This window comes from Bos mutus, chromosome 4, assembly GCF_027580195.1.
Source record: "Bos mutus isolate GX-2022 chromosome 4, NWIPB_WYAK_1.1, whole genome shotgun sequence".
NCBI classification, from domain to species: Eukaryota; Metazoa; Chordata; class Mammalia; order Artiodactyla; family Bovidae; genus Bos; species Bos mutus.
The window spans coordinates 65,139,443-65,152,128 of NC_091620.1; the positions used below are offsets into that span (position 1 = coordinate 65,139,443).

Here is a 12,686-nt window from a genome sequence, read left to right on the forward strand (position 1 = left end):
CCAATAGTGACACAGCTAAACGTGATCCTTGACTCAAACATTTGAAGTCATCATTTACCTCCTTACCTTTTATCTTGAACCCAGTTACTAAATTCTGCCACTTTTTGACAGTTTCTCTAATAATTCTTGTTTTCAACTAAAATGTTTCTTATTAATTTTACTGTCTCTTATAGGTGGATAGAGTAAAGAATCTGTCTGCCAATGCAGTGTATGTGAGTTCCATCCCTGGGTTGGGAAGGTCCCCTGGCATGGGAAATGGCAACCAACTCCACAGTTCTTGCCTAGAAAATTCCATGGACAGAGGAGCCTGGCAAGCTATAGTCCAGGGGTTCACCAAGAGTTAGACACAACTGAGCACGTATGCACATACCTTTTAACTGGTCTTTCTACCTCGTATCTTTCTTTACTGTCTTTATCACTTCTCATCTCCCTTCAATCCATGACTTCAGTACTGTCCTTGGCCAGGCACATCCCATCATTTCCAGATTCAGCAACATTTGCCCTTACCTGCTAAATGTATCAAGTCTCTTTGCTGGTTATTGTTTAGTTATACTCATTAATGAGTTCCAGTAAATCTTCCCATGAGGTAACACTACTAAATTAAGCACATGTTCTATCCACATTCAATTATATTTTTTTACTGTGTATGACCCTACATGTTCTTTGCTTCTGTTAAACGTGATCACTTTCTGTCATCTCCAAAAGATGAACTGTCTGTTATGTAAGTTCAGCCCAAATGTCATATATCCATAAGCTGTATTTAATCTCCCCAACTGAAAATAATCTCTTCTACTTAACGAACTCCTAAAATGTTTTAAAAATCTTTTCTATGGCTTTTGATATTACAATACATGTTTACTATTATTAGACAGGAAGCTCTTTGATGGTAGAAACAATGACACATCAAACCTTACCTCTGCAAGCATGCAATGCTTCTTAGTTATTTGCTTTGTACATGGGACACAATTGCAATGTTTTTTTGAATGACAAGTAATTGTTGATGTATTTTATTCTTACAGATATTTTCCTAAATTCTGCCTCTTTTGCAATGTTACTTTTAAATTGCAAAGGGAATCCAGAATATGGTATTCAGGTATTACACTATAATTTAGTAGCATGTATTTTCAGTTCATCTCTAATATGGAATTTGAAATTACAACAATATAGCAGTAATGAGTCTTCAATCCATATCCAAACAAAAGATGATATTAGCCTTATAATGAGAAAAAAGAAATGTGATGGTATGGGAGAAAAAAAGTAAATCCAAATTCATTTAGAAAAAATAAAATAAAATATTTTATAGCAGAGAGAGAAATAACTGAAAGAATACACATAAACTGTTGTAGTTCCTGGAACATGTACCATGAAAAAGAGATGTTGTGAAACTATTTTATTAAAATTAGCTCCAATTCATCTTTACCTTTCATATTTGGGAATTTAGACAGACTTCTAATATATGAACAAGAATTGCATTTAGTATTGCTGTAGGTTATATTAGTGTATCTTGTGTGTTTCAATAGCCATTTATTATCATTAGCAGCAGAATAAAGAAGGAAATAGGGATATGAATACCACATAACTTGGTATTGTTTACTGCAGCCTGTGGAATGCTGGCTCAGAGGAAAAGAATGCGTTCATTCCATTAAACTGAGTGTACGATTTGAGACCTGAAAAAACAAACCCTGTCTTAGCCATTAGTTACTATTAACTTACAGATTTATTTTATGCAAGAGTATCTCAGCTTATCTGGCAGTTTGGAGCCATACTGGAATATACTGTGTATTGGGTTTGGGCCTGAACCTTAAGGACTTTGTTGGAACTTTGGAGGATGACTTGTGGATCCATTCCATAACGTATTCAATACCTTATTTTTCTCCTCTTTGAATCCACATCATAAATGCTAAGCTAATATAGCCTGACATTTGATTGGTAAATAGGATGCTTTACAATTAATTACTCACCCTTATTAAGTAACATAAAATAAATGATTGTAGCTTCTCAGTTTGGCCTTCATAGTGGTCCACAACATAAACATAACATATCCACACATTTATTCTTTAACTTTATTTAAAATATACTGTAACACAGAAATAAAATTATTTAAAAAATGTATTTTCTAGTAATTAGCTTTTTTTTCCCCAACAAACTTAGTCTAATTATGTATCAGACATGATAAAATGAAAGGTCAATCGCTACAGATACATAATTTCACTCTGATAGATTGCTGTTTGAAAATAGGTTATGACAATTAGATGATTAATTTTCTTCTATTAAATAGCATTATGAGACTTCAGATTACATTTATCAGTATATTCTCTTTAGTGGGGACATAATGGGAGGAAAGGCCGAACAGAATTGGAATTTGTCTCCTTTGTGGAAGGACCTGAAATCTACTCATTATCAACTACACTTGTGAAAATAATTTAAAAATGAAATTGTTTGAAAACTTACTATATGCTGAGTATTCAAAGTAACATGTTAAAAATATCATATGTTAAAGGTTAAAATATGTGAGTGTGAGGAGCAAAATTCTGGGTATCCTACTGACAAAATTTTTTTGGTTCTGGTTATCTGCAAAGTATACACCCCTTGTCAGTTTAAGTAGGGAGTGCCTGTGTAAACATTCTTGTTTCGCCTGTTCCACATAATCGTTTCTTGTATCATATTTCTTCTGACCTCGCTATCTGAAACCAATTACAGGAGATCCATTTGGGCTGCATCTATTTTCATAAGAAGCCTAGGCAGCAGTGTTTTTCTCAGAGATGAATATCAACATCAAATATGCTTCTGAGTGCTTTGTTATTTATGTTTCAGAGAGATTTTGTAGCCTTCAGCTCTCAAGAATGTGTCACGCTGTGCTGTTTATACATTGAAGATATTAATGGGCGTAGATGTCATTTTTCATTTTAACGTCTCAAATGCAACAGGCTGATAGGTTAAGCATTCCTATTTTTATGAGGAGAGATATGAGCGATGTCTGTTTTTTCCAAAATATACATATATTTACTTTGGAAAAAAGGAAGTTATTTATAAACCTGAGAGTACTTAACATTTTTGGTTTCACTGGGTGTTTCTAAGCTATTCTCAAACACTTTACTCCTGGTAAAAGTTGTCAGTATTCTTCAAGAACTAAAAAAAAATATTGATCTGGCAGGTCACAAAGTTTTTTTACTCTTAATTCTCATAATGACACACTCATTAGAATTACTCTTTGTCTAAGTGATCCTAACTAACTAAAGTTATTACTACTTTATAAGAGTGACATGCTTCAACTTCGCTTCACAAATTTTTTGTTTGTTTGAAATTACACAGTAACTATTAGCAATGATATTTGCAATAAACATTTATAGGAAAACGCAGTATATTCTGGAAAACATATACATCCCCACACTTCTGCAGCTTAACAAAAAGTATGCCTTTATTATAAAGATTTTAGTTTAATTCTGATTCTAATTTTTAAAATGTCCTATCTTTTCTTTAGCTTTGCTAAAGTTAGATAACTGCATTAAATGAAGTGCACCCTTAATTCAAAACAAATGTGTTTTCGGAAACTAGATATGGCTTGACTTCACTGGAAACCTTTCTTGTTATTCATTTGCATCAGACTCAGTTATTATTAAAGGAAATTTTGCAAGCATCTTTGCCTTTTATTCTAAATTATTATTGTTATTTTTTTGTTTCACAAAGGGTGATTATATAAATACCTAAATGGCTCATAGAACTTAATGAAGAGCTCTTTTCTATTAATCAATTAAAGTGGACAAGCAATTTTAAAATTAATATTCTATATAATTTGACACCTAACACCATATATTGAAGGCAGTATTTTATCCCATAATCTTTCATCATTTGAATAGCTACAATAATAAACTGCAAAGATAAACTAAATATCTTTGAACATTTGTTTATTGAATTCAGTCCTAAAATGTTATCCAGAATACTGGAATTAAAAATATCATGTGATGCCTGCAGTTAGAATGCAAACTGCCAAAGATTTCAGCTTATGAGTTTTAAATCATTCCTGATCTCTTGGATTTGTTTTTGTCCTCCCATCTCTTATATTTACTATAGCAGTCTCTACTACTACTAAAAGAATGCTGATATAAGCAAGTAGTTCTTTTTCATAAGAGTTTGTATTAAAAGATGATTCTTTACTATTTTAAAGATAAGTATAAATGCATATGCAAACCAAGGTACTTTAAAAGTAGAAGCATGTTTTAGCTAGCTATTTTGTGGTATTCCATTTTTATTATGACTCCTTTAAAAATGATGTACATTTTTAATAGTAATATTTTCATGACATGTAATTCTAAATATATCTATTTTAATGTATTTCTATAGGCCCTGGGTATTATGTACTCTGTTGGGTTCCATGTTTAGACTGAGTTGAATGAACACAATGCAAGGTTGTGAAGGAGATCGCCTTCTAGATTTGAGAGACAAAGGCCTTAGCTTTTGCCAGACTCTGCTGCTGCTTTGTGACTTTAGTCATATTATTGTAATATTGGTTTTTCAGTTATCTGTCTACAAAATGTGAAAGCTAGGCTAAACAATTTCTAAAGTTTTGTCCAGTTTTAGATTCTTCAGTAATTTTATTAGTAAAAACTTGTTAAGTGATTAGAATTTTATAATAGTTTAGAGCTCCATCAGGTATTGGTAGAACATGTAATGAAATTTAAGTCGAGGTTGATGGAAACACTTAGCCCTAAAAACAATATTGTTGTTATTCAGTCGCTAAGTCATGTCCAACTATTTGCAACCCCATGGACTGTAGCACACCAGGTTTCCCTGTCCACTCTCTCCCGAAGTTTACTCAAACTCATGTCCATTGAGTCAGTGATGCCATTCAACCATATACATTCTGTGATCATTCCATTCAAAATGAAAGTGAAAGTGTTAGTTCCTCAGTCGTGTCCAACTCTGCAATCCCATGGACTGTAGCCCACCAGGCTCCTCTCTCCATGGGATTCTCCAGGCAATAATACTGACGTGGGTAGCCATTCTGTTCTCCAGGGAATCTTCCCAACCCGCGGATCAAACCCGGGTCTCCCATACTGCAGGCAGATTCTTTACCATCTGAGCCACCAAACACAGATTCAAATTATAAGGAGATTATATAGTTTCCCTTTTAAGTTCTGATAAATACATATGGTTTCTTTACAGGTTTTTAAAAAAAGAAGTGATTTATTATGATGTCAGAGCTGTCCTTTCCTTTACTTATTGTTCTTCTTTACCAGAGTTTTGCTCATTGCCTTCTGACAGTTCCTTTGACAACAGAGACACACTAGAATGCACTCTGACCTGGAAGCCAGGAGACCTTGAAAGCACATGATTACTCTAGGCCTCATTTCTCTCATTTGCTAAAATGAGGGAGTCAGATTGGATGACTTGTAATATCTCTTTTAGTCCTAGTCATTCATGATTCCAGGATTGTGAACTATATTCATTAAAAAGTCTTTAAGCAATGGCAACCCACTCCAGTACTCTTCTCTGGAAAATCCCATGGACGGAGGAGCCTGGTAGGCTGCAGTCCATGGGGTTGTGAAGAGTCGGACACGACTGAGCGACTTGACTTAAGAATAATATGTATGTGTTGCTGTGTCTATGGAATTAAATATAAACTATATAAAACTGTTTATATATATATATATATACACAAAATAAACTAATAAATTCAAAAATAGAACTTCTAGAAAAAAAATTAGGCAAACTGTGTGTGACTTTTGGCATTAAAGGGGAAAATAGTGGATTTTTTGATCTTGAGAATTTCATATAGATGTAGCCTAAATCACACTATATTAATTTCCATTTGAAAAGTGACAGTTGTCTTTTTAAAAAAATGAACTTCCGTTAAAGAAAAAAAGAAAGAAAGCTATATTATATAGAATATCAAGTTGAAATTTTTTAAACTGAATTTTGTGATAATGAAGTATTTATGGAATTTTTCTTTGTTATTTTTTCCAGTTGAACTTTATAATAAAACTGCCTGAGATCACTGGAATGTGCTAGCCTTAGAAATATTTAGGCTGACTTGTAATTACTTGAAAATTTAAAAAAGCAAATTGAAGTTGTTGTGAATGAGTGTGTCTCCGAATGTAAAAAGTGTGCCTGACAAACTATGCCAGATCCTGCTATGGGAAGGCAAATCAATGTTGTTAGGAGATGTGCTAGGGCATTCAGTTTGTTTACTTTGGTTTCTATGTCTGCCTGCCTTCTCAGAAAACTTGCTTGGAGCCAGACTGTAGCAGCCCTCTCTCTGTCTTTTCATAATTGATCAGGGGATGACTGCCTTCCCTGAGGGTTAAGACGTGGCAACTTTTTCTGTTTGCTCAGCATCTCAATGCAGTAGTTCAAACATTGTTCACACCAGCTGGCAGTGTAATGCCATATGCACATCTTGTCAAAGCAACTGTTGTCATGGATACTAGAAACTCTCTTAAAAACCAGCTCATTGATTCCAATCAAATTTGTACTTTTTATCAGCTTAGAATCTGAATTATTATAGAAGAATATTGATCTAAGATATTGTTCCCATCAGGAAAAATTTACCTTGTACCTTAAAACAGTGAATAACAAAGTAGGATAATGATTTATTTTAGTTTTATGTGTTGAAAAATTTCATTATCTAGTGCTCATTGAACTCAGTTGTTGACAAAAACAATGAGTTTGTAGAGGCTCTCAAAAAAAATTTTTTTAATTAGTTTACACTGCTACCTTTAAAACATCTCAATATGTATTTTGTATGACATTAGTTTTTATATGATAAGTTTATAAGGTCCAATCACCAAGCTGTCCCTCCTCTAATAAATAATATGCTTACATTAATTCCTTGTGTTAAGTTTTATCTTCCTGAGTGGGACAGAAAACATAAAAATAAATGAAAACATCTTCTATTTTGATTGGTATTCTGTCACACATAGAAACAAACCTGATTGGTTGAGTGGTAATTTCTTTGTTCTCTGATTTTGCTAAGAATGCAAATGAAAACCACTCAATTTTATTTGGTATTAAAACTGCACTTTATTTTGTCAAAGGAGAGATTTCCCCTTGAATTGTAAGTACAAAAAAAGTGTTTTTAATCTTTAGTGAAAATCCTTATTAATTCACTTTCAAGATAATCTGATGTTGATTTGTCAAATTTAATTACAGCTTCCGGTAACACTTGAAGTCTACTGCTTTTGCTTCAAAATTGTAATATGAAAATGCAAATTGAATGATAATTTAAAAGGGACTGGGCATTTTGGTTGAACACTCAAAGACAAGTTCCATGTGGAAATGAGGTTGTTGATGCAGTTTATGATTTCTTTCTCTTTAAGCACTTTAAACAAAATAACTTTATTTTTTGCAGGACTACATTCATCTCTATTATTTTAAATAAAGTTGTGTAATGTGTGTTATGTGATTTTTTTCACATTAGAAGAAAAATAATATTTAATAATTCTCTAGAAAGGGAGGATAAGGGGGTGGGATTGCCATACATTGAAGTTGATTACTATTAACCAAAGAATAACTGATAATTTACCTTTCAAAAAATATTTAGATATTACTCACTTTTCACTTCTAGGCTCTCCAAGCAGCAAGACAACTTCTCTTACAGCAGCAGACAAGTGGATTGAAATCTCCCAAGAGCAGTGATAAACAGAGACCACTGCAGGTTAGTAAAGCAGCACTCCTGTCCTTGAGGTCTTACTTTAAAAGATGTCTGTAATGATAACAGATATGCAGACCCAGTTGTAGACATACAGAAAAGTATTACATTTGCATATGTAAGTAATTTTAATTCAAAAAGAGAACTCATCTAATCTTCTTGAAATAGAAAGAATAATATTCTACTAGCTTAAATTTCAGAAGTTCACAGGTTCACTTACTGGACAAATGATGTAGAGATAAGATTTAGGATACATAGGCCTTAAGAGTTTTGTATAAAACTTTCTAATGAAATTTTATTCACAAACAGGTTACATGTGAAATTTCTTCCTTAAAAACAAAGTCGTAGTACAATGGTAGGGAAGGAAGCAAAGCGGTCTGAAGACAACCCTTCTGTGGTTGTATTCAAGTAACAAATGCAGAAAACCTCCAAAGTTGCCAGAAAGACTGTTTGAGTTTGCCAAGGAGTTATTGCTGTTGCTACAGTTATAAAAACACATTCTGGAGTTTGTTGTCCTTATTCACTATGTTTGTCCTATGAAACTGATAGTATGTATGTCTTTTAAAGTAACTTTTTGCCACATAATATAACCATTGTTTTAGATGGCCTTAACCAAAATGTATAGGACATTAGGCGGAAGAAACATTTTTAGAGTATATTTTTGAAATATTTGGAAGGTAGACTCTGGAATTGCATAAAACATTATTCAAAATGTTTATCAGTTCTGTTGAAAGATAAGCAATGCTTTTTTTGGATCATGTGTTATATACATGTCTATAAGTTGTTGTTTTTTTAAAAGTCAACATCATTCTTACTGCTTTATCTTAAGAAAATAATCTTGAAAGAAAATTTATGGCCTAGCTGTCTGTTTTCATTTTCCAGGTATACTTTCAGGTGCTAGTAACTAATTCATATGGTACCCTACTGAAGCTTAGTTTGTGTGACAGAATTATTGGCTATTGATCTACATAATCCAAAAGCTACTTATTACCTAAAAATTGAATTAAATGCATAGTCCCTAGGCAAATGTGAGATGAGTATATATTTTTGGGAACAAACCCATTTTGGGGGTGTGGGTGGGAAGAAGGGGGTCTTGGGGATAGGTGGATATGATGTACTGATGTCTGCCATGATTGCAAATCAAAGTTATACTAAGTCAGCTTAAGTTTAAGATTCATTTTAACTTTTTTCTCTTGTAAAATGGATTTCACATTCTTTTAACTGGTAATTCTGTAGTGACAAACTTTCCTCACTATCATATGCTTCCCCAAGTAATTACGGTTTTTGAAGTATTTCCATCAAGTTATCTGATTCCATGAGAGCCTCTCCATACATTTACATAACAGAGAAATTTGCATAGAAGTCACAGAAGATAGCAAATGAAATGCTTATCCTCACTATGGCTTCAGACTGAGATTTTTGCTTTCTTGTTGGTATAGCAAAGGAAATTTAGATACTGGCAGAAAAACCAAAGGTAGAAAAGATTATTGTTTCAGATATCTGAAAAACACTACATAGTGTCCTAATTCTATTTTTATCATAGCTCTTGACAAAACAGACAAAATACTAAGTTGTTACTCTCCAAAGCTAAGTCCAGGAGAAGTTTCTTTATTGTTGGTTACCACGGTATCTTTGGAAAGAATGGCTGGGCTTTAGTTTTTCTGCTTTCTTTTTTTCTTGTTGTATTGGAAGGCAAAATGTGCTACTTTAACTAAAATATACTTTTTTTTTCTTGGAAAGTACATACACACATATAATGTGGCAATATTAATGAGTCAAATAAGAAAAGGTTGGTCATGTACCAAATGTTTAAATAAAATTTTGAGCAGAGCTCTTCAATTTTATCATTACCAAAGGGTGATTAACAGTATTATAAATACCTTTTAACAATTTCAGTTGCTAATCATCTCCACAAACTTTCATTGTGTCACTTATATTTAATGTTTTGTGATTCTTATTATTTAGAATACATATCCATTGTACATATTATAAAACTGTAGCATTTTATTACTGCTTTGTAATTTTAGTGGGATCTCATGCCAAAATGTCATAAGACTGAAGATTTAGTTGGTTTTTATGAATAAAAATTTATAAATAATGAGTGAAGATGTATTTTTTCACCAAAATATGCCCTGCAATTAATATGAGTCTACAATTCTAGTATTTCATAGTACTTGATAAGCTTAGCAACTGGAAACATGCTGGGATTGTATTAAAAATCTAATAAAAATCTGATAGCATTTTATACTAGCTTACACATTTGTCAAAAGGAGATGTAAGGTAATGCTTATCTTTGCATCTACAAATACTGTAGATGTAATGTGAGTTGCACTATTTTCCACTTATGTTAAAGAAAAGGGTAAAATGTTTCTGTTAAAATTTTTAACCATTTAATATGAAAGTAATACTTTAAAAATTCAATGATTCTCTCACAGCCTACTTCTTTTTCTACTTACCTATGAGTTTAACCAACCTTTCATAAGAGAGTTAGTGTAGATTATCTTTTAGGATTAAAAAACAAAAAAAGATAATTTAAAATGTTTCAAAATCTGTACTTCAAGGCAAACTATTTGGTGTTAATAATAGATGGTGGTGGCTTGTACTTTATCAGGTATAACATATTTTTAGAAGACCAAAAGAGATATGTGGTTTTTATTTTAAAACATAGTTTTGATGGAGAATGATTTTATAACATTTGAAAGAAAGGACAGATTTTTTTTTTTTTAAAGAATCTGTTTTAATGGCTCAAGTCACAAGAACAATATTTGGTTGCTTTGTTATATTCAACTGAATTTCTTTTAAATGTTTAAAAGTGGTAGCCAGATTTGAAGTGTGACATGGCAGAGAGTATATTTCTAGTAGACTTGTATTTATCTACTATTCCTTTTTCATTTACACTTTTTCAGGTTTTTGTGCTACGCATGGCATAGATATTAGCATATCTAATGCAAAATGGAAAGAGAAAATCATATCTGACAAGCTTGAGTACCGATCATAGTAGCAATTTCACTTTCATGTATAGATATCTGGATATATGTGTTTGAAACATGTTTGCATTCATTACATGAAACACCAATTGAATAGGTCCGATCAGTAGGTACATTGGTAAATGACATATTGATGAATAATATATAAAGATTGTGATGCAAATGGGAGCTGATATTAACCTAAGAATTACCAGATGTTTCTTCTTTATGTTCTTATTCTGTATCCCAGAAAAACATAATCTAATAACAGCTGAAGACAGCCTCTCATTTGTTTTATTTGTCTATATCTACTCCTTACACTTTTAGACCTGATGTACTCATGGTGTGCCATAATGAGGAAAGTTAGCCGAAGGATAATATGTAATACTTTCAATTTCATAAAACTAATTTCCGGATTATTAAAAACAGTAAATGCACACACATGTCTGTGTGCACACACACACACACACACACAAACACATCTGCGTAAACACACATGCACACTTCCATAATCTGTAACTTAAAAAGTTTTTGTGAAATACATTATCAATTTTCTAGCCTATGACAAATCTACTTAATTTAGTTTAGGTATGAAAATTGGTCGCATTATTGTTCTTGTTACATTTACAGCCATGAGACAGACTTGTGGTTCTTCAACAGCTGTGCAGAGCAGAGACGTAAATTTAAGGTAAATGCCATTGCTTTGCTATCTTAGATGAATATTAGTATATAGCATTGTAATCACTTCCTTCATTGTAGGTATCTTATATAAGGTTCTCTTTCCCAATAGGTCATTTAAAATTTTTTATAATTCTGTGTTAAATAGTTTGAGAATGGAATAGTAAAAGGCCAAAGTGAATTAACCTAGAGGTCTTATTCTGACTCTGGCACAAGTGAGTTATATAAGTTTGAGGAGGTCATTGAACATCTTGAAAACAAAGACATTGGGCTACCTGATGGACAAAATATAATATTCTGTGGTTAAAATGTATTTCACTTTTTTTGGAGTGAGTGATAGGCATCTAATTTTTCAGGGTTAGTTGTATCTTTTTGGATATTGGCTTATGTGTAAGAATTATGTTTGTTTGTTTGTTTTCAGTTACAAAGCACTTTATTAATATACCATAGCCAAAAATAATGCTTTGGAATCAAAGTATCAAATATCATATGTATGAAAATCATGGTACAAGTGTCATTTAACATCTAAGGAAACTTTATTTAATGCCTTGAAATAATTTTATATGTTCCTTTAGGAAAAAAATCTAAGCTCCATAAGGAGTTATGTTACCATGTATTTACTTGAAATTCTGCAGTGCGTTTCTAAAATTTCATATTCCAGGGAAAAAATAAAAAATAAAGTATAATATGTAAATAATGAAATATTTTTCCTGGGGTGAAATATTTATCCTGGAATAAAATATTAACTCTGTGAGTTATAGAATTGAACACTGATAAATATGTTTTAGAAAATTATCACAGTCCATCCATGCACTGCTAAAGAATGAAATTGAATACTTCCTTCCAACATTAGTTTCTGACTTCTTGTTCTAGGAATTAGAAGATAAAACACATTTTATTCCAAATACTGAAAGAAATATAAGCAAGAAATCTGCAATATGGGTTTGAGATGGACAATTTACTGTGATGCAGATATTTAAAAAGAACTTTTAAAAGGTGTTTTTTGCTATGTTTTATGTATGTTAAAAATAAGCAGTTATATATTTTATATCATAACCTTAAAAAAGAGTTTCGTTTAAAAACTACTATCAAGGACAGACTATGCCTGTGTGGTCCTCATTTTCCCATTCTCAGTCAGCAGTTCAGTTGCTCAGTTGTATCCGACTCTTTGTGACCCCATGGATTGTAGCACGCCAGGCCACCCTGTCCATCGCTAACTCCCAGAGTTTACTCAAACTCATCTCTATTGAGTTGGTGATGCCATCCAACCATCTCATCCTCTGCCGTCCCCTACTCCTCCTGCCTTCAATCTTTCCCAGCATCAGGGTCCTTTCCAATGAGTCAGTTCTTCACATCAGGTGGCCAAAGTATTGGAGTTTCAGCTTCAGCATCAG

General features: G+C 32.5%; 1 protein-coding gene across 8 annotated transcripts in view; it reads left to right on the forward strand.

Annotated features, from left to right (window-relative positions):
• Window positions 1–12,686, forward strand: part of FOXP2 (forkhead box P2) — a 666,216-nt gene that overhangs the window by 462,175 nt on the left and 191,355 nt on the right. For 6 of the 8 annotated variants that reach the window (XM_070369572.1, XM_070369571.1, XM_070369570.1 and 3 more), the window contains one exon: window positions 7,565–7,654. In XM_070369572.1, coding sequence (XP_070225673.1) covers window positions 7,565–7,654 — 90 coding nt within the window. Of the gene's footprint in view, window positions 1–7,564; window positions 7,655–11,244; window positions 11,303–12,686 lie in introns of all 8 variants that reach the window. The other 2 variants (XM_070369576.1, XM_070369578.1) reach the window with 1 other exon arrangement.